Source organism: Aulostomus chinensis, chromosome 19, assembly GCF_037954235.1.
Source record: "Aulostomus chinensis isolate RoL2024-O1b breed Wild chromosome 19, RoL_Achi_v1.0, whole genome shotgun sequence".
NCBI lineage: Eukaryota > Metazoa > Chordata > Actinopteri > Syngnathiformes > Aulostomidae > Aulostomus > Aulostomus chinensis.
In genome coordinates, this window is record NC_141338.1 from 2957497 (window position 1) to 2979816 (window position 22320).

The 22320-nt window shown below is 45.4% G+C and overlaps 3 protein-coding genes across 5 annotated transcripts; all 3 read right to left on the minus strand.

Annotated features, from left to right (window-relative positions):
- Positions 1–2032: 2032 nt before the first annotated feature.
- Positions 2033–10645, minus strand: LOC147243666 (cytotoxic granule associated RNA binding protein TIA1-like). 2 transcript variants are annotated; one of them, XM_086186869.1, is made up of 12 exons: positions 10434–10645; positions 9305–9401; positions 8084–8182; positions 6087–6141; positions 5887–5974; positions 5367–5442; positions 5174–5279; positions 4691–4789; positions 4527–4611; positions 4310–4448; positions 4020–4165; positions 2033–3383 (listed from the first exon to the last, which is right to left on the minus strand). In XM_086186869.1, exons 1-12 carry the CDS (start codon positions 10457–10459, stop codon positions 3245–3247), a joined length of 1155 nt encoding a protein of 384 aa, XP_086042995.1. In that variant the 5' UTR covers positions 10460–10645; the 3' UTR covers positions 2033–3244. The 2 variants fall into 2 exon arrangements, with proteins under 2 accessions (XP_086042995.1, XP_086042993.1); XM_086186867.1 differs by having other exon boundaries at positions 4020–4168.
- Positions 10646–11583: 938 nt separating this feature from the next.
- dtwd2 (DTW motif tRNA-uridine aminocarboxypropyltransferase 2) lies at positions 11584–16567 on the minus strand. 2 transcript variants are annotated; one of them, XM_086186870.1, is made up of 6 exons: positions 15781–16566; positions 15481–15571; positions 14730–14824; positions 14441–14639; positions 13275–13403; positions 11584–12473 (listed from the first exon to the last, which is right to left on the minus strand). In XM_086186870.1, the coding sequence occupies exons 1-6, from the start codon at positions 15942–15944 to the stop codon at positions 12294–12296; spliced, it is 858 nt and encodes a 285-aa protein (XP_086042996.1). In that variant the 5' UTR covers positions 15945–16566; the 3' UTR covers positions 11584–12293. The 2 variants fall into 2 exon arrangements, 1 of the variants encoding a protein (XP_086042996.1); XR_015110329.1 differs by lacking the exon at positions 11584–12473 and adding an exon at positions 13608–13877 and having other exon boundaries at positions 13273–13403; positions 15781–16567.
- Positions 16568–17430: 863 nt separating this feature from the next.
- On the minus strand, positions 17431–20935 carry LOC147243668 (uncharacterized). Its single transcript, XM_086188232.1, has 2 exons — positions 20753–20935; positions 17431–19729 (listed from the first exon to the last, which is right to left on the minus strand). The coding sequence occupies exons 1-2, from the start codon at positions 20875–20877 to the stop codon at positions 17431–17433; spliced, it is 2424 nt and encodes an 807-aa protein (XP_086044358.1). The 5' UTR covers positions 20878–20935.
- Between the last annotated feature and the right edge of the window lie 1385 nt (positions 20936–22320).

The following is a 22320-nucleotide window of genomic DNA, read 5'->3' on the forward strand; positions in this document are numbered from 1 at the left end:
CGGACGGGGTCACGTGGGTTAAACCAGGGGCGGCATCTCTCAGGGCAAAGGCTCACGGGATTGGTAGTCCACGTAAACTGGCGGGCGGCGGGGGGGGCAACCGCGCGTATTTGAGTGAACTGTCGTTTTTGACCTGATTTTTCCTCCCAGAACCTGTCAATAATGCGGTAGTTTTTTTAAATCAAATTTGAAATTGCCCTGTTTTTTGCGTCAGTCTGGGCATTTTAGACTCGTCTGAGTCGAAGAGGATGATTTTGTGCAGTTTTACTGTCATTTTCGGTTCGGTCTTTTAGATCCCAACGCTTACCAGCTTTAATCTCGTCTCACCTTTTGTTCCTTTTCGTCAACGAACTTTTTGAGAAAGTTTGCTCAATTTCAGTCTTATTTTCAGTGACCAAAAAAAAAAAAAAAAAAAAACTGTTAAAGAGTGGGTTTTTAACACCTGAATGGAAAAGTCCCTGAAGCTGCGGAGAGGAAATGTCATGATTTATTTATTTTTCCTCTGAATTTCCCTGCAAATCACTGGAGAACAGGTCACATTTTGTCCCGCTCCACACTGCCGGGAGCAGAATTCGAGAGGGAAACAGCCGGACAGCCGCTGAAAAGTCCTGAGGTCCCGGCGACTCAGCCAGGCGAAGGCAAGCCTGCACTCTTAAAGAATTTCAGCCGTGATGAAAAATAAACCCGATGGATGTCGCGAGCAGCCGTCCAGACGAGGCTCTTCTGATCGGTTTGTGTTGAGAAGCTGGACCCGTCAAACCATCTGCACCTGGCGGGTGCTTCTACCCCGCAGACCCGAGGCAACCACAGTTGGAGTTTTTGTTTGGTTTTTCTCATTAAATGATCAGAAGGGCAAATACGAGTTTTTTGACATTGAATCCGGGACCTAAGAGGTTTTTATTATTATTATTTAATGTTTTTGTTTAGTGGCTATGACTGAATTCATCTTTTCCCTCGGACAGGGGTGTCCACACCGGTCCAGTAGAGCGCCGTGTGGCTGCAGGTTTTCACTCCAACCGAGCAAAAGCAAGGCCCGATTGACTTGAATCAGCTCAGCTGCGTCCACACAGCTCACTTGTTGGATCGGGCGTCGCTTTTGCTCGGTTTGAACGAAAACCTGCAGCCACACAGCGCTCTACTGGACCGGTGTGGACACCCCCGTCCTAGAGAACTCAGTTTTCAGGTTCCGTACAAAGATCTTCCTCAGTTTTCAGGTGGAAATGATCGAGACCAAAAAAAAAACCAAAAGGGAGGGGGGGGGGTAAGTAAAGAGAACCTTCACATCAGCAACAAGACGCCACCTTCGGAGGAGGCCGCGACTCCAGGACGGGTCAGCCGCCTCCACACGCTGCTCCGCTTTTAAGGACACGAGTGTGAATGTGAGCTCTTTCAAGCATCAGCATTTTAATGGGACAACTGGACAAAAAAAAAAAAAAAAACAAAAACACAAACCAAGTTCCCGAAGCATCAACAGAACGTCTCTGGCCAAAAACAAAGGGTGAACACATTCTCAGGCACCGTCTGCTCAGATGGCGTTCTTGTTTGTTTTGGTCAAATCAAAACGTAACTCACTGATAAGGCAACACAATGGAGGTGGAACTCTGTTACAAACGATGGCGGCCACAGTGCAATGTTTATCCTTGACGGTGGTTTCGATAAAAACATGATTTGTTGTTGTCGTGGTTGTTTAAAAGAGAAATAACTGAACCACTCGTTACTTCCAATCTTGCCGCTCGTCCTCTGGAAGTTAAGGAAGTGTTCCTCTGTACACGGACCGGCGCTGGACGGGGGACGCCACGGCTGCTTGACGGATCCATCGCCCCACCCACAGGCAAACACGCTTCCTTAATACACGTCGTCTTTATACAGATACAGTTGAACAGACTGTTTGGTTATATACAGATAAACAGTCTTCCAAACGATATCACAAAAAGAAAGTGGAATGCAAAAAAAAAAAAAAAAAAAAATTCAAATTTGTGAAAAGTTACTTTGTGCAATATTCGTCTGCCTGTAAGTAAGATAAGAGTGGCAGTAATCCCTGCAATTTATTCGAGATATTGAAAATCTAATTTAAAAAATAAAAGTTGACAGTTGACAGCCACGTAATGCTTTATAAACAAACATAAAAAGGTCTCACATGTCACATGATTCTATGGTGTCACTGCAACATTTCTTTAGAAGACAGTCCCAAAATTAAACACAAAAAGGCAAAAGCTCTTTATACAACGTCGGCATTTTTTTTTTTTTTTAAGTTGCTCACAACAAAATGAGAAAGGAAACGACACGTCGTCTATTTTATCTGTAGCAAAAAAAAAAAAAAAAAATTAAAATTGGCGTAGTCCTTTCAGTTTAAGGGGGAGGATGGACTGGACTGGTTGTCTTGTGTGTAAAAGCATCAGAGTTCATGCACACACACAAAAGAACACACACACTTCTGCACCGCAGACTGGGTCTTCAGCCTGCCGAGTCCCTTCCATGAGCTGAGCTGAAGGGGCGAGGAAACGAACTCGTTTGCGGCTCCCGCTTCTCCTTCGCCCTGCCTTCGTCTACTCAGTGATTTCCTACATTTCACAGAATGACTCGACAACACCCTGAGAACTTTCTTGAGCTTTCACTTTCATATCGGTGGACAGAACATTTTTGCGAGGATTTAAAAAAAAAAAAAAGGAAAAAAACAAAAACAAAAGAAAAGAGTAAACAAATCGCGCCCGTGAATCTGCATGACGATATGGACTACTACTTCTTTTTTTTTTTCCTTTGTGGCAAAAGTTGGCAGCCTCCTCTTCCTGTGTGATTGAGTCGTATAAAATTCTGCCCTTGCTCTTTGGCTCTGAGGGTCGGAAAACAAAACCTAGTGTTTTAATAGAGATTGAATTAGTTGCTTCCTTTTAAAAGAAACTGCAGCTGTGCTAGAAATATCTGGTCACGTGTTCTACATTTGGCCGGTTAACTGCAGACGTTAGAAAAATACACCAAATAATAAAAGTGGGCCCAGGAATGCAAGTTGCATTAGCGATGGCTGTTGGCGCAGTGTCGAGGAGAGTTGTTTTCTTCACACTTGCAGATTTGGGCAGTGGGTGAGTTTACAGGCTGGTCGGGCTGATCGATGGCGAACCGGCCTCCCGAACAAGAGAATAATCGTGTGTGTTGACAAGAGAGAGCTCATCTAATGGTCTCCTTCCCCAGCAGAGTGTCATCCTGGTGGCCTCAGAGGCTGAGAGGGGGCTACTTGAGCGGCCAGTGATCAGTGGGTGTGGTAGCCGGCCGTGCCCATGCCGGCCTGGTTGGTAAGCACCGTCCCGTTGACGCCCTGTCCGGGTTCCACCATCCCTCCGTTGCTCACGGCGCCCACGCCCGTCCATCCAGCACCGGCATGTAGATGGCTGGAACAGACCGTGACACAAGGAGGTCAGGAAGGAAGCTGTCCACTCACCCGGTACCTTCTGAGAAAATCTAAACGTAGGAGTGACGGGACTAAAGATTCGCCTTCCACTGATCAGTGGGCGTTCTCATTTCAACATTAACATACTTTCTTAGTCTTAAATGTACCAGAAGAACAAGACAAAGCTTCAGCCTTCAGACGTTCCTCCTGCAGCTTCCCCTGCAAGAGGAAGGAGCACCAACTCCCTCCTCACCCTACTTCCTCTGCACGGCCAAAGACCAACGGCAAAAAACTCCAGTTGGTTTGCAGCCGCTGGTTTAGCTCCCGGTACGGCTGCTGCTCAACCTCTCCTTCAGCTTTGTGACTCAGCGATGTGAGAGAGACTGCTAGTTTTTACAGGATTTTCATCAGAAAAGCTCGTTCCAACGTTCCTGGCGGGATTTTTGTGAGAGCCTGATTCAAACAAGAGGTGCTGTCTCAAGTCTGGAGAACCACGACTGACAATTAACCTTCACTGCACCTTCCTGTAATTTGAAATGATAAAAACTGCGATTACTTTTGCCGCCTGAATTTGCAATAAGAAAAAGAGGAGTGTCAGAGCGCGTGGGAGGGGCTCCGCGAACCCTCTACTACGTACTTGTAGCCCTGCTGATCCCAGGTCTGTCCGTAGACTCCATAGCTGGGCATCTGCCATCCATTGGGCACATACTGACCAATCTGCTGCGTGTTACTGTACCACTGACCCCACTGACTGTAGGGCTGCGCTGCGAAGCTCACCGTGTTCTGCTGACACACACAACATTATTTTAGGAGGCAGAAGATCACGTTACACAGACATCCTGCCGCAGCAGACTTGGGATCAGCTGTCACCGGCTGCGGCGGGTTAAAGACGTCCCGGGTTGAGCGCAGGACCCTCCTGGTACATACCTGTGGCATCTGTACCTGCTGTATTGGGCTAACCATGTCTGTGGTCTCTTTGCCCCAGTAGCACTTGACAACATAACCCTCTACGGACGTCCCGTTGACGGAGACGATGGCGTGAGCTGCTGCCTCATGGGAGTTGAACCTGCACGCACAAGACAGAACCGCCATCAACAAGATGACAAATCACGCCGTCGAACAGTCCATCGAAGCGTCAGTTTACCTCACGAATGAGTAGCCTTTGTCTGGGAAAACACGGATTTCCATTATTTGGCCGAAAGGTGAGAAGGTCTGTCTCATGATTTGCTCTGTAAACAGGACAACCTGCATTCAAACTCCATGTACAAGCAACACATGACCAGCGGCAGCGTGATGCAGCGGACAAACCTGTGAGTCCGGCTGTGACTCCCCCGCAGTAGACGGTGCAGTTACTGGGGCTGGACTGGTTCAGCACCTCGTCAAACGATAGCTGCTTACTACTGGAGGCTAGGAGGAAAGAGGGAGCAGGTTTTACTCGGGTTTTCTTTGAATTTCTTGTGACGCGACTTCCTGCTTCTGCTGCACTGAACTTTTCCATCAGTCCAGTGCAGCAAACCTCAGTTTTCCTTCTGGTCCTTCCGTGGAAACAATAAAAACTTTCAAATGGAGCTCCAGGAAACAATGAGAGCATCAACCTTTGTGAACTCACTCAAGTATTCCAGAGTGGCAGTTTGACTCAGGCGTAAACCTAAAATCTGTTCACCGGTCAGTCAGAGGCGCCAGAGGTGCGCCACTGACGTCCCAGCACTCCAACAACCCTCAACGCCACACTGAAGCACAACATGACAATCTGGGTTCCCTACATTTCAGCGGAGTCGACTGGGAGCTTACATTCATTCTGAGCTTTCGGAGCGGGCTTCCTTGTGGCCCAGTTGGTTCGGATCTGCCGACCCCCCAGCCACTGTCCTCCCATCTGCTGTATGGCGTTCTCAGCATCCTGATGACAAACACCAGTCACAAAGGAAGTGAAACCAAGTACCAAACGCGACATGAGAACCTTCTCCCAGTGACGGGACGCACGTACCCATTTGTTGAAGAAGGAGACGAAGCCGTAGCCTTTCGATTTACCCGTGGCCATGTCCTTCACCACCCGACAATCACTGCGGACAAACAACGACGGTTTACTTCCTGGATTGTAGGGGTGGCGGTCGTAAGAACATGTACATGATGGCAGAGTGAGGACGCTCGTCCGGGGACTGGACTCCATGACTGCGCCTCATGCAGCACCAGGTCTGAACAGGGTCCTAGGTGGTAAATGGACTATTTTTACAGCACTTTTATTCACCTAGTTTACACCCCCACGCTGACGGAGGCGGCGGCCAAGCCAGGTGGCGGCCAGCTCATCAGGGGCAAGGACAAGGACACTCTCACAGGGTCCCTTACGCAGCCGAATGTCTTTAAGGAGTAGAAGGTGCGTCCACACGTGAGGGACAGACCGGTGTCCTTCACAAGGGTCTGAACCCATTTCAGTATCTATTAATACCTCCATGGGATTTATTGACGAAGAGGAACCGTACACAACCAGCGATCACGAGGACACTTACGAAATTTTCCCAAACGGAGCGAAAGCTGCTTTTATGTCATCTGTGGTGATTTCAGGACTTAAATCTCCGACAAAGACATGGAAGTGACCTGGAAACACACATCCACGACAGTTAAAAACACACTGAAAACAGACAGTGCACACGTTATTTATGATCCCAGCCCATGGGGGGGACAGGGGGACGGGGGCGGCAGGACTCACTGCTCGTGTCTTTCTTTTGACTGGTTGGCGTCGTGGCCCAGTTCACCTTGACCTCCTGCAAGAGAGACAGATGTACAGAGCGAGGAACAGGGAAAAGGTGAGACGGGAAGAACCGTTGCAAAAGCAGAGGAAGGTGCTTTTTCTTTGATTAGAGGACTTGTCACACACCAGTTTTACTCATAGTTGTTGATTGAGAATATTTCTAAGATGGTGGTTTCATCTGGGTCGTTAAATCACCACTTCAAATGGATTTATAATCTAATTTTACAGACCGTTCTCATAAACTAACACAGTAAAACATAGTGGAGAATATCAAGAGTTCACCTTCACAATCAGGAACATTTCAGTCTCAGTCAAGTAAAAATTTGGAGCAAAACTGTAGGAAGTAAGGTCCAAATAACAAGAGACTTACAAACAAGTGATTTTTACGAACTTGTTATACTCCTCAAATGGTCCTTCAATACCTGTTGAGGATAAAATATTTTCAACTGAATGGATTTTTCTGGAAGTTGCTCTTAGGTGGATTCTATGTGGAAATAATGTTGCAAAAGAACACAGCAGTAAAGACGTAGGGGAGAGAAGAGCATCAGTTCAGGTGGATCAAGAATGTTACATGTAGCATGACACACAGCACGGCCATCTTAAAGTCACTCAAACACAGATGGAAACTCACTGGCATTAAAACACTGACAGCGTGGAGTCCATTCGTCACCGAGTTGTCAGTTTACGTGACACACATCTTCATTAGGGATGCACGGTAGCACCGGGACCACGCCCCAACCCGCAGCTACGGTTTTGAACCCATCGGCCCCATCAAGACCTTCCTCTGAAAATCTCAGACGGTGAGAAAACTCGGCGGTAAATACGTGAATTAGGGGCTTTTATAGAAGTTCGGGAGATGAAGAGAAATGTTACTTTGTCCAATTCACTGTGTTTACATATGGACAAGATAAATATCTGCTGTCAGCCAAAATCAGCTGTAGAATATCGGCATAACCACCCCCCCATACCGTGCATCCCTAACGTGTTCCATCGAACAAAACTCACAAACAAACCTGCTTTTCAATTTGATTCAATTCCTGATGCACAAGAGAAAACTGACAAGCGGAGAGTCAACCGAGTTTAAGTGATGCATTTAAAATCCCTCTGGAGAATAACTGGCCAAAATGTCTGAATTATTCAAATATAATAATAATAAATTAATCCCTGACAATTTTGATGAGCAATAAATACATCGGGCTTTTTTTTTTTAAAGCCCACAAATTCAATAGTTCCAGAGTCTCTTGTATCGGTACTTGCCAGCTTTCTTCATCCTCTAAAATGGAATATTTAAAATTAAAATATCTCTAAATGATATTCTGATACTCAGTCAAACCAAATAGAGGGAAAAAAATAAACAACAAAAAAAAAATCATCATTAACCACTGTGGTTTGAGGGGTTTTATTAAACAAAATGAAAACTTCAGTGAGACTAAACTCTCATTTTGAAGATCAAGGTGGACACTAATGGCAATAATTCTCTCTGAAACCTAAAAGCTCGATCTATTCTTCACAATATTCCTAACAGTTTGTTAAAGTCTTTTTCCGCTCCTAAACTTACCACAAATACTGGAAAAGCAAATGCAGAACACGCAACATCAGACTAGTAATTAATGGACTGCTTAGTTTGGTTACCATGGCGACGCCCATGTTTTGAGTGTCTGGGGCTGACTTAGTGTTTTCACGTCACTGCGGGAACACAAGCTAACAATCATTGTCAGATTGCTTTTAAAGAATTGGATGTTTCAAGGCAGTAAAATTCAGATAAGTGGCGCTCCACCCAGGTCACCTCAGGTCAAGCAGGAAAGCCTAATTTCCGCAGGGGAGTAAAACAAATTAAGACCAGCGACGTGAAGTGAAACGGAGCTGTGATATCAACGAGACTCAAGCTTTTCCGGCGGCTCAATCCCAACCCAGCCCGGTCCTAGATGACTCACCCAGGAGATAGGATAGCTTACCTTACCCAGAATTTTCCGACCATTCATGGCTGCGATTGTGGCAGTGGCATGTCTATGCTCATAGAATTCCACAAAGCAGTACGGATCGTGACCTGCTGTCTGCAGTGGACAAGAGACACACATATTTAGCTCACTGGCAACATTCACATCAACGGCAAAATTCCCACATTCATCTGATTAGGATGCTGCCGTGTCATCTATGACCACCTTTGGCTTAACAAGGTCGTAGCCGGAGGAAGCAGTCAGACTCAAGTGGAGTCTTCTGATCTTTGAACGTCACTGACGGCGCTGTACAGACCTTCATCACCTGATAAAGTCCTACTGGAGTTTTGGCAGCATTTCAGCGTCATGTACAACAGCATAGACACACACTACAGACACACTACAGACACACTACAGACTAGCCTCCAAGCTCAGTGTTCAGCAACAATTTGCAAGGAAACAATGGGAATACACCACAGTCGCAACGTGGCGGACACGGTTTCAGGTCAAATTCCAGACGGAAACTGTGATGTGGAATGTACAGATGTGATGTGGGCGCCAGGCGGGCGTCTTCAGCAGGACTTTGCTCTGTAGCCCGTAAACAGTAAGGTGGATGGAATATTCTATTCATGAAAACACATGAACCTGAACTGTTACCATTTACGCAGCTGCTGTGAAGCGAGTGGCCATTTCACTGCAATGAGCACTCAAAATCATCATCAAGGCTGCAGCACTACAGAACCCTCTGGCCTGCTGTGGTGGGTCAAGAACATGGAAGGCAAGAGGAAGTGAGGAGCCGGCCGCCTCACAAGAGGGAACGCAGGGTGTTTTCTAGTTAATTGGTCGGTGAAAGACGGTTTTTCCTCCCACGCCAATATTACGGCAGGTTCTAAAAATGACCCGTCAGAAACCTCTTGCTCTTACGTGTAAGACATTTCCGGCGGAGCGGCATGGCTGCATGCTGAGCCCTGTTAATCAGAATAAGTCAGGAATTAATTTAAAACCTGAATCACAAGTCTGTTCCCGTCTCCTTTCCATGAATCGCATGACTCCTAAACTTTGCACTTGGCTCCATAACTGTACTTATGAATGAGCCTAAGACTGTGATCCTGAAGAGTAAATGATCTACGATCCAAGTATTTCAAATAAAAATGTGCACATTCTCTTACAGAGGCTTATCCTCATCATTTTAACTTGGACAACAAGGGGGGGGGGGGGGCAGAAGCCCGATGAACTCACATCTACTATCATTTTACAGCTCTTGCAGGGTCCAATCTGGCCAAATAACTCCAAGATGAGGGCTTCTGTCACGTCCCGGGACAGATTCCCCACATACCTGCACACACACACAAATATTCAGTGAAAAAACAGCAGCACAGCAACAGGGTGATATGCCTTTTTGTTGTTGTTGTTTTTAAAAATTCTACTACACTGACACCAAAAAACGAAATGAAAAGAAACTCACACATAATAACCCAGATCCCTCAACCTGCAATATGCAGATGTGGGGAGCGCTGAGGGCTAAGATGTGCAATATGGCCACCTCAGGGATGCAATTACAAGCAAAAAGCCCAAGACAATGAACTCTCAAGGCTGCTGTGCTAAATTATCCTATTCCATGTATTTATTATATCCCAGCTCTCCAGCCAGAATTGCAGGGTGGTTCGATAAAGGTAACACTGTGGCTGACCTTGTATTACCTTATATTAGCTTTAAATAGCATCACAGTAATTTAAACCGGCATCACCATTGCCTTTCGTCATGTAAACACTTGAGATGGCTAATGCTAATATGTTTCAAATATTTACCCGTGATGCAAATAAATATGTACATAGACCTGGTGATTACATCACCACGACAACTGCTTTTCTGTAACGTAACGCTGAAGAAATAACAGGGTACCGAACCCCATTAAAAATCTGTAATTTCAATGTTTTCCGGTTAATCGCCAGGCTAGACTAGCGGGGGAGGACAGTGCCTCATCGATTGGGCTAATATGTCTCATTCGGCACACACGAAGCACAACTTAACTACAACATCAGTTATTTTAATGGCAATTCGTCGTCAACATTTCAACGTAGTTACGGATTTTTCTGGAATTAGCGTTAGCATGCTAGCTAACGCCGCTCGGTTGATCAACAATCTGCTTAATTTCGTAGCATGGTCGAACAGTAACCAGAGGGAGATTGGGAACGGCGTTATATAAAGTTCGCCGACAGCCCAAATTCAACGCAACTACCACGTTACGGTTTGAATGTATCATCTGCTCACGGTGAACGTTTGAGTACGGCAGGGCTAATGAGCTACCACTGCATGTTACGTGACGAGTCCAAGTGGCTAGCTAACGGTACCGCATCCGCACACTTACAGGGTTTTAGGCTGGTCATCGTCCATTCTGTTGAACTTGTTGGCCGAGAACAAGTCGCAACCCTGAGAGCTATTCCACGATTGTCGCGGGCAGCTGCCTGTGACACCGTCGAGTTACTTTATGCGCAGTAGGAACTGGTTTGCCACCGCTGTTAGCTCCAGAGTGAACAATAGGTAGCCGACAAAGATGGCGGAACGACGGGGGCTGAAACGAGATGCGCATGCGCGACGGTTCAGCGAAGGCAAGTTTACTGGTTAAATCAGGAGATAGCAACGGGCGCATTTCCTGGCAGCCTGACCCTGAAAAACACCCCCAACCACATCTGTTTTTGTTCATCCAGCATCAAATACTTTTGAGAGTATAGATACAGGACTGATGCTGATTAATGGAGTGCATTTAATGGATGTGAAACTTTCCCTTTGGCAAGACTTGTGTTACATGCAGAACTCTTTATCTTGATGGCCCACCAGCAAATATGATGCTTTAATGTCATTTACCTTACAAACTAAGACAAAATGTTCAATTTAGGTAGTGTAAAACATGAAATACTCATTTCATATGACATTTTTTTTAATCATGTAAGATCTGTTTATGTCAAGCATCACATAGCAATGGCCATTTTTTATATACTGATGAGATGCTGATATTATTGTGCATCCTTGGTAGTGTTTCCTGGCATACTGACTTGGTATGATGTCACGTAAGCCTCACACATCATGTAACTTGGAACTCACCTTCAGTCTTTATCGGGATTCCCAGCAACACTTGAAGACTGTCGAAACTTGCTCTTTAAAGTCAGTCGTCAGCTAAATGGTTGCCTCTCTTTTTTCCTCAGTACCGCGTCATTTATACCACACTTTTCTCGTAGTTAAAGCACATCATTGATTTCAACTTGAGATGATTTTTCAGTGAATGTCTGACAAACCTCAGAACCAGGATTTTACATTGAAGGAACACTTAATCAAGTGTCGCGACACTCCTTTCTGCTGTTGTTTCCTGTAGTTTGATGCAATATAAAGTTGATCTTGGTAGCTACAGTATGAGCTGCAGTCTGGCTAAAAGGCTGCAATTGTGTCCTGTCTTTTTAATATCATAACCAAACTGTACTATGGATCTGCTTGCTTGGTTATCAAGAGCAATGCGCACAGATTCATGATCATTTTGAATAGAGAAGAATTCAAAAGTACGCATTTAAACCAGCATTAAAAAAAACAAAAACACACAATTATGCAGTACTTTTTTCAAAAATAACATTTTACTGAATGAAATAAATAGCAATTAAAAAAAAAATCTTACAAAATAAAGCCATGTCTGCAAAATTTATGAAGTACTGTTAAAAATAATTTATTTCTTTTGCAGTTACATCATCGCACAGGTTGACATCGTGACGAGGAGACAACCGATGGTGTTCCAGTTGTTACCTCCACAGAGGGCAGACTTTCAACCACTGGATGGTTTGTTGGTGAGCAGGGTTGTGCAAAAGCTATACAAGGGTTTTTACTGCTTCTTGCTGGAGGGCTGAGCAGAGGAAGAACCCATGAAATGTTGGGACACATTTGGTTAGCATAGCAAAATTAAAAAAAAAAAAAAAAAAAAACCCGCATTTTTTCTTTTTTAAGTGTTGGTCTACATGCTACTGTTGTATTCTGTAAATGATCTGCCTGCAGCCCTACCACGTGAGGAACAGTCAGCCATTTAAACTGATATTAAAACCGTTGTTTTTTTTTTGTCATGACATGATATTCATTGGCATAAATCTCTAAAAACAAAACCTTCCCACAAGTCCAGTGGTTTCTGAGCTTGGACCCTGATGCCACTACAGTCTCTCTCAGCGTCGCACACACAGAGAGGATTCTTCCCTCATCTTGGGCAAATGTTGTGATCGGTGACCAGTTTCTCCATCCTCTTTATCTTGCGCTTGTTCTTGGGCATGGGTTTGTCATACATGCCGTTCTTCAACAAATGCTCCTTGCTGTGATGAATCTGAGCGCCGTGCTGCAGCTGGAATGAGCACAGCGCTTTCAGGGGCCTCAGCAGGACCTGCACCAACAGGAGGCCAAACAGAAAGTCACGACACATACGAGAGACCCGTGATCGGTTCTGTTCCGTCAAGACTGTACTGATCATCTCCACTCATTCCATTGGGGCGTTTTTACTGTCATTTTCTACTGACATCTGATACAAATTTCCATTCCTCCACGCTGCATGATTTTATGGTTCCAGGTGTCCATCCTTTCCCATTCCTGCCTCGAGGGAATTTCACAAATTTAGTACAAACGTCCACTGGGACTTAAGGATGAACTGAAAAGGTCACAGCAATCAAAGGTCACTGTGACAGGCAGGTGTCCTGGAGGTACACAACTGCACCACGGTGTTTCTAGTCAAAGACATTTACATTTTTCATGGGGGTGGGGGGCAGTCTGTGTCTTTGGGTGCTTTCAAAACTACAAACCCCTATCACATAAAAACTGATACATTTAGTTTTTTTAAAAAAATGCATGTGAATACGAACCCTTAAGTGTGAATCTCTAACTGGTGATAATGACGCGTCAGAGAATGTTAATTACTCGCCCCAAATGTCAAGCAAAGATTAGATTTCAGCAGAAATGCAAGTCGGTCGTCTCACCGTCACTGTTCTGTTTGCATTCAAACAAATCCAGGGTGAAAAAGGCTCAAGCTTTGTGTTTTGTTTCACTCCATACATTTGAGTCTGGTTGTGCTCTCACTGCAATTGAAATGCACAAATGTTTGACTCTGTCTGAATGGCACTTTGATTTGTTTGAAGCCGCAACAGAAGGACGGACAGTTCTCTGACTGGTTGAGGTCATGTCAGTGTGTCACCTCTTGGATGTGGTCATTCTGCTCCAGGACGGACAGAGCGACTGCAGCACATTCCAGCGTGGACAAACAGATGTTGGAAGGCTGAGTGCGGATCACGTACTGGCTGGACAGAGTCCTGTTGAGCTGCACCTGGAACATGCACAGAGGTGAGCCATGAGGAGCGTAGCTCTCTGTCTCTGTCTCTCTACCTCAACGTGTAGATTATAAGTGAAAAGACACAAATTCAAATAAAAGCAAAAAAGCAAGTTAGGATAAGCCACTTAAAGAGTTTGAACCTGCAGCCTCCAATAAATCTGAGCAGGATCTTCACAACGACATATTAGTCCACCACACCTGATGAGCGAGGAGGAGAAATGCTGAGAATTCTACAATATTGACTGTCCGACTTCAGTTAGTCACTTCATGTAGGCGACGCAGGTTTCCAGCTGGTGGGTGTAGAGCAGGGAACTGCCGTGGTCTCAGGTGGACCGGGTCCTCCTCTCCATTCCAGCTACGTTTGGTGACTGAGGCTGATGAATGCAACCCATTTTTATATAACTGGGATGGTGATACATTCACATCCTGACACCATTCACCCCGTGTCCACGTACTGGTTTCATCTGGCTGAAAGCAGTGGAAAGGACAAAGGAGAGCAGCAGGATGAGGCGCTCCTTCTTCCATGATATGGCTGACTTTGTTTTTTTTCTTTCACAGGAGGGCAGCAACAAATGATGTCATGATTGCCTCTATCAGACATTTACTGAAAAGTTTTGAACAAACAGAAACAACAAGAGCAAGTTTCTCCTCTATTGTGTTGTTGACCACGCTGGTCAGCCCGGACCCCAAGTAGAGAGAGACAACACAAGTGCCGCTCAGTTCAGATATTTTCAGCTAGAAGTGCTGCTGCTGCTGCTGCTGCGAAAAAAACAAGAGGTGGCTGCAGCGCTTCTCCTCGAGGTGGCAGGTGTCTGCGCCCACTTCTCAGTGGACACAATTTTAAAAAGCCTCTGACACCCCGTGTACACGGCTCCTTACTCAACCACCTCTCCCTGCTCACAAGCGCAAAAAATAAACTGTATGTTTGTATGAGACTTGGTCCAAATCAAGAATTCAATATGGCTGCCACAGGAAGTTAACAAAGGGGAGAAACAAGTTGAGCTTCTTCAGACCGGCGCAGTTGTGCACACCTGTTTGGGGAGGTGGAACAGGCTGTTTTTGAGGAACATGTTTTTCGCCTGGCTCCAGGTGCCATCGATAATGAGGACGTTGTGCTTTACTGTGCCCACTTCCTGGTGCTGCACTAACTCCTCCAGGCTCTGGGATTTCGGACCTGGGTACAAGATCAGCGTTCTGCTGTCCCGGCACACCGCAGCCAGCTCTGGGTGCCTGGGTGGGAGGAGAGGAACAATGAAGCAACAGTTGATGGCGAAGTGTGAATGAGGGGAGTGACACTGTGAAACGCTACTTGGTGCTTACTTTTCCTCATTGAACCGCCTTCCAACAATCACGTTGCATTTTCCTTGTGGCAAGCAGGCAGCCAGAAGAGGCACTGTGCGAAGAACTCTACTCTCCTGAAAGTGCAGCAGAGCAGTGACAGTAAACACCGGTGCGTTCACATGCAGGTTACACAGGTAATCAGACGGCACACACGCAGTGACCACATCCTGTGAATGCTGTTCCTCCTCTTCCTGCAGAAGCTGAGCATTTTGTTTTAAAACTTCTGCTGTTATCTCTTTCACTATATCATGGTATTTTTTTCAACTTTAGTATGTTTACAGTGTAAGTATATGTGCTGTTATAAACTTTCTATCTAGTTTAAATTAGTTATCATGATATATTCATGGCTGTTTGATTTTAATAAATGTTCTACCTACCGACGCAGGCAAACATCTCTGGAGGGAAAAGCGAACTCGTTGACCTTGCCAGGACAATAGCAACGCTTCCCCTATGACAACCATTTGTTGTGCTAAGCTAACTAGCAGCCCTACAAAGTTGTTGAAAGATGAATTTTTCATATTCATGAGGGAGAAGACGCGTGTTCGTATTAACATAGCTATGTTTTGTCCAGTCCGTGATTGTATCTAGTATCACTTTGGTCACATCCCATGTGAGTTATTAAAAACAAACATGCTGGTTGAACTGGGGAACATCCATCTTAAATCTCAGTTCATCGGAGCATCCATACTGATGTGATACAGGCTCTGGGTCCGGCGTCAGGAGGACTCACCTCTGCGGGATGCTGCACTATGTACAGACATGTGGAGACCTCCAGGGGTTGAGGTGGGAGAAAGGGACAGAGACACACCTTCTGAGGGCGACTACATGGGAGGAAAGTTGAAGACGTGAAGCTGTGAAAGCCCAGTAACTTCCCAGTCTAGACCCATCTGTGTCAGCTGCTCTCCAGCTTTCTGTAACGACATAAATCTGCGCCCTCATAAAAGCATGCCAGTAACCTGGGGGGGTAGAAGAAGGGGTGGGGGGAGGGTGTTCCACTAGCTAGCATTAGCTTCTCTTTAATTCAGCTCACCGGCACCGTAAACAGGTCGGTCTTCTCCCGCCATCCTCTACCGGGAGGGCAGCCAGGTCGCCAAAAACACCGACCAGTCCATCTTCTACCGGAGAGCTGTCACAGGTTTCGAGGTCATTGTCTTCTGAAGTTAATGTCGGGCGATAACCGGACACATTGTCCATTGTGAAGTTAGCAAGAAGCTAACGAGCCCCACAGGAAGCGGAGGCTACTCCGGCATAGAAAGACACGACGTAGAGAGGCTGACAAGCAGTTGCCTCTTCATTCTAACCCCTATGGAACGTTAGAAATTGTGTTCTTTACATTCATCCGTCTAATTTAATCATCTGTTGTGCTATCCTTTCTGCGGCCACTTTATACCACGGCTTACAACTCAGAGTATTTGTTCTATCCAGTTTGCCTCTATGATTCATTGGTAAACTTAGCGTAAACATGAACTCACTGCTGCCCCCCGTTGACGTGGGGCGGAAATGTGCTTTAAGCCTCCACAACAGAGACATCTGTCATGCTGGATGTCGCCAAAGTCTGATGAGCAGAATCTAGGACGTGTGTTTTAATTGTACCTTCCACTTTTCCAAAAAATAAAAAATAAATAAATAAATAAAAATACTTGGTTAAATTTAAACATATTTGTTTTAATTTTCAATAAATTACAGTTATGTGATTGATGCATGCAGCTTTCATTGGTACATGAAAAGCACACATGTTCCACAGGGCCAAATGTACTCCTTGGTGGAGGAATATGCTTTATAGTTTTAAATGTATTACAGAGAACTTTTGCAGTCCCCCCCCCCCAACTGACTTGTTGAACAACGGGGTCAAAAAAAGACAATTCTGTATCTCGGTGGTTTATTGCAGGTGAGGACACAGAATTTGTTTTATAGTTCCTTCTACATGTGAGAAAACAGACAACGAGGTTCAGAAATGCTGCTGTGTTGAATTTGTAATGATAAAATGGTTGCATTTTTTTTTCACATGCGAAACAAAAACAACACGATATCAGCTTTACCTATCGTCCGCCTTCCTCCCTGCGATCTAAATTTTGGCGCTGACCACTGAGAAGCCAATGTTGGTCAGTCTCTGAACATTCAGGATGAAACATGGAATTGCACGGCTGAGTATGCACGTTGTAAACATTTCCAGACTGACAAGAGAGAGGGTGCACGGTACACACAGTCCTAGTTGGTTTTTAAAGGTGTCAGGTTCACAGCCAGAGAGGCTTATTTATAGCAGGAGATCCTCCCTAATGTCACACAAACATGACGCACGCGCTCCTATCGTTTATACTCAAACCAGCAACCCAAACCCAAAGCATTTCCATCCAAAGGCTATGTGAATGAACACTGCTACGCACAATACATAAGGCTACTCCAGCTACGTTTAAGTGGCAAATTCAGTTGTGGGGTTTTCCAGAGCTGTTGAAGGAGGTACAGTCGTATCAGAATGATCATGAGCGTGCTGAATAGGGACCAGGATGATATGATTTCAACAATGTCAATGCCTAATCGTGACAGTGCTGTTCATTTGGGATTCTAACTCCTGGGTCGGCTTACAAAAACACATCACCCCTGCAGCAGTCTGAGGTGCTGTGTTGCAACACCTCAAACGGACAAATCACTCTGCAAAAAACCTCCTGAAAGTGTGGCCTAATTAAAGTATGACACACTGTCCTTTGCCTTTATCTGGTTCAGGTGGTATAGTTGAACTGTCTCCTTGATCCTCTGGACAAACCTCTGCTTTAACAAACTCTGATGAATCAAAATCTGCCTCAGTCTGCGTTGGCACAGCTTCCGGGGCTGTTTTTTCTCTTATTTCTGCCGTTTCAGTGTCTTTCCCCTCAGCTGCAGCGGGTTTTGTGTCCTCGACAGTTGTCTCACTGCCATCTACGCTTTCTGTTTGTGCAGGCTCAGTCAAAGCATTCTCCAAGAGAGAAAGATTACAGGACACCTGGATTGCCTCCCCGCCATCTCCCCCCTGAGTTTTCTCCTCTCCATCTCCCCCCTGGGTTGTCTTTTCTTCATCTCCCTCATTGGCAGTCTCTGCTGGAGATGCACTCTCTTTCTCTTCCTCCCTCTGTTCTTTTAAACTGGCCTCTTCATTTTCCTGCGTGACGTTATCAACTGGAATCAGAGGTGTGAGGTTCAGGCATTCCTTAAGAGAGGTTGCAGCTTTTTTCCTGGGAGGGGCAACTGGTTTTGACATTTCAAGGTCTTGTTTCCATGTTTCTTGAATGGTATGTACACCAGTATCGCTGTCCTCCAGGGGTATATCATGATCATCTATACCCCCCCAGTCAGGTTCCTCTGGGGAATCCTCAACCTCTGGGAGTGTAACCTCCTTTTCTAATTTTATGGAGACAGTTTTGTTTGTTTTTGCTTTACTTTTGGTAATTTTTTGTCCTTCATCTTCATCCTGTGTTCGGGGGAAAGGCTCTATATCACAGGGTGAGGAATTGGCACTTGACCGGAAGAAGTCTGTAATTTCCTCTGAGTGTGGCATCTCACCCTTTTCTGGTTTAGACGCAAAATCACCCATGTAGTACAAATCTTGGGCCATAACTCGAGGTCCTTCCCCTGGACATTTATCCATTTCTTGTACTTCCACTACAGGTGTCTCATCTATAAGGACATATTTCTCAAGGTAGCCCCTGGCTTCGCGGTCTGAATTTCTGCTGTGGAATGACTTCTCCGAGGTCATGCTTTCTGTATCCTCTTCTTTCTTCCGACTGCCAATTGCTTCCTCATATAAGTCTGTGTAATGGAAGGCCATGGCTTTGGGCTCCTCTAGCAAAATGGGGTCGATGATTTTGGGAGGCCCTTCAGGTAGAAAGATTGGGGTTAGGATGTCTTCCTGGCTTCCAAACAAAGTTGAACCGCAAGGTTTTGAAGGTAGCAGAGGGAGCTGAGCGACTCCATGTCCCTCCTCTCTGTCCAGAGGACTTTTCACATCGGTGCCGCTGTAGAAGACCTCATCGAGAAGCTCGCTGGTGATTTCCTCCAAACTAATAGTGTCCAACTTGTCGTTGTTAACAGTTTTGGTGATGGTGGTGTCTTGAGAGAGCACAGGGTTCTCTGTGTACTGGCTCTCAGCAGCCCCCTCTGTCTGTGGGTCCGCCGGTCCAGAGGCTGTCACAGCTGGACCTCCAGGAGCCTGAGCATCAATCAGGGTGAACGCTTCAAAGTAGTCCACGCTGCTAGCAGCTCCCCTTCCTGGAGGTTTGGCCACCGGAGCCCCAGGTGGATCCATGACATTGGGATCCACAGGGAATCTAGGGTTGACCTGGTCACCTCCTTGTCCATCCAGTCCTGTCGGAGTGTTTGTCAAGACCATCGGGTCACTCTTCAGGTCGGGTGTCTCTTTAGTGGCTTTAGGTACAGGGCTTTCCTCTAGGTAAGCAAGGTTGTCCACCATCTCTTTGCTCTCCTCTTCATCTACCGTCGCCAGTTTTGGAGGAACAACAATGTTGAGGATTTCCGAGCCGTCGGACACCAAGCTAAATAGCCTTTGTTCTTTATCTAAGAGATGGTCCGTTGGTTCGTCTCCATTGCCACCGTCCTCGTTTTTCACGTTTGGCTGAGAGAATCCCACCAACTCTGGCCTTCCTGAGATGTTGTCAAAACTCCCTGCAAGGGCCTCTCGTTGTCTCTCTGCTTTACTCTTCTGACCACTCTCTTTGGCTTTCTTCCGCCGAGACATCATCTCCTCATCCATGACGAAGATGATTCTTCCCGCTGGTTGAGACCCAGGCGTAGCAGGCCGTACTGCAGAGCCTTGGTCCGCTGTGGGTATCCCAGGTTCAGATGCCCATGGGGTGGCACAGCGATTTGGGGTCGTCTCCCATGCGATGCCACTGTCCTCACCTTGCATAGTTACCATGGAGAAGGAAGAGTCCATCATCAGGCACTGCATCTTAGGCCGTACACTGTCGTCATGGACAGCCTCACGCAGACTGGAGGGAATAGTTAAACAAAACGAGGGTGAAATAAAAAGACAAACAATCTTTCCCAATTTTGTATCGGACTGGTACGTAGCCTTGCATACTTACTGATACAGATTCTGCACACTGAGGAACTCTATACTCTACCAGCCATCAGAGGGAACCTCTAGTTCTTTCACATGTCCAGACATTTAGCCTTTATGGTCTCGTTCTTATTAGACTGTTCTACTTTGAGGCTTTCCGGCAGGGTTGAGCACGTTTGACTCCATACCTCTTGTCTAGTTTCAGGTCATTGATTATAAATCTGCAGATACTCTGAGTTAACGCCTCAGGTAACACTCTTTTTTTTTTCCTCTTTTTTTTTTAACTCCCTCGTGTGAACTCACACATAGTAGAAGAAAAATGGGGGGGGGGGGTGCAACATAAGTCACACCTGACAGGTAAGACGCAGGGTCTTATGTCAAGGCGAAGAATTTATGAGGAATCCGATTAATACAGAGACTTAAGGACTTGCTTATTGGGATTCTGCATCCTGAGCAACTCGACTTTGTTGCCCTTTTCTGTCTTGTTTCCCCACTTCTGTTTCATTGTTCCAGTTCATTTTTTGAATTTTTCACTTCGTCTACCGATTTACCAATTTGTATACCAATTTTTTTTGTGGTTACCTATATAACATAATGATATCTGTTGCAATTGACTCAAAGAGCAGCTGCTTCAGATGTAAAAAAAAAAAAAAAAAATCTGGATATTGGAAAATGCCCTTAAATTGAGTGGTAATAACATTTGAATTTCATTTTATATCTACTTGAATGTTGTTAAACCCGTCTCTTGTGCAGCCGTTTACATAGAAATACACAATCTGTACTTTAATTCACAATTCCAGACGGAAATGAACTCTTGCCTTTGTGATTCAGGGTTGTTTTCATGCTCTTATGAAAACTCAAACCATACAAACAAAACAAAACACCACTATGAACCTCACTCAGATACTATTCGTCTTACTACGCTGAGTAAAATGTCTGCCTTTGCTCGCACCTGTTCCGGAGGACTTCCACGTCGTCGCTTGTGTCGAGGTTTTGCTCTGCGACATCGTCAGGTGTCAGCATCTGCATCTCAGAGTCGACATCAGGTTGTCCGAAATCCTCGGTCAAAGTATCCATAGTCGGGGTAGCCTGATGAATTCGCTTCAGCCTCTCACCACGACTCAGCGCCGCTCTCGCTGATCACATTCTAAGCAGGCACGCCTGAGTTTTCATGCTCAGCGTGATCTTGAAATAGAAAACTGGTCTTCCCGTGTTTCACCTCAAGCATTTGCAACACGTCGAGAGGTTTCATTTGTTACGTGTTGACGCAACCTGAGCGTTCGGCCTTGGCAGGCTATTGGGTTAATCAGGGTGAATTTATGGGAGCGCAGGACTAATTCAAAGTGTAAAATAAATAAATAAATAAATAAATAAAAGCATGAAAGGGTATGGGTTTGCTTTATTTTCAAGCCAAGTCTAAATATAATTTGTGCTGCCTGTATCCAGTGTCAGGAGTCTTCATGTGAGTCTGTCACAGCCTGAGAAGAATGCTGAAAGAGGGCACAGTTTGCTCCTCGGCTGTGCACAACTCACCAGAGATGAGAAACTACATCTTGTTTTATGGTTAAAAAGCAGCCAGAGACACAAAACGGAACACGTGGCTGGAGCTCTTCCTACTCCCTCAGTTTCCTTCAGGCACCGGCCAGTGAGTTTCTCAGATTTAATAGAAGTTGTTTTGTTGTGTTTTGAATTTTGCTTCTCCCAACTTTTGATCCACGCAGCAATGAACACATAAATCGAGCACCTGTTCAAGTCTGTCTTGCAGTGAGAGGAGGACACGTGGGAGATTAAAAAAAAAAAAAAAAAAAACTGGAGAAGTTTTTGTTGTTGTTTTTTTTTATCTTTATTCACAGTCAACAGGTTGCGTCTGTCTCAGGTTGTCCTCAACCACTAAAAGCTGATGTTCCTGTGAGTTAAACACAGTCCCCTGACATATTCAGGCGGCGGGTGTTAAACACACTCAGCCCATTCGAGCGTTCCAGGCTCAGGTTTTTGCAATGACGCTTTAGACTCTCCACAAGGTGTTGGTGTTTGTTCTCTCTCTCTTTTTTTTCCCCCTTTTATTTATTTATTTTTTTAAAAGCAGTTTTATATTCGGGCTCTTACTTCTATCTTGATTCATGGATGAATCTTTCAGTCTAAAAAAAAAACAAAAAACTTTTTTTTTTAAAAACGTTCTACATCATTTCTCAGGGGATGGGAACCTTTAAGAGAATCCATATCCTTGATTTAGAGAACTGGCCCATGAGTTCCTTTTATTAATAGGGTTATCATGGGGTTCTTTTCTACTCATGAAAGGAAAAGGAGATAAGAAGCTGTGGACTCTTTTTTTTTGTGGATGGAGGGCGGCTGTGCCTGTCAGCTCTCCCCAGGCATAAATCAGTGCATGGACATCGATGGAATCTCATCATTTGGCGTCTTTGACTGCACCCCTTCTGTCAAACAAATTAGACTTTGAATGCGTTGAGGCCTGAAAGCTCAGTCACGTCCAGGAGGTGGCAACCATCAGTTGCTCAGCGC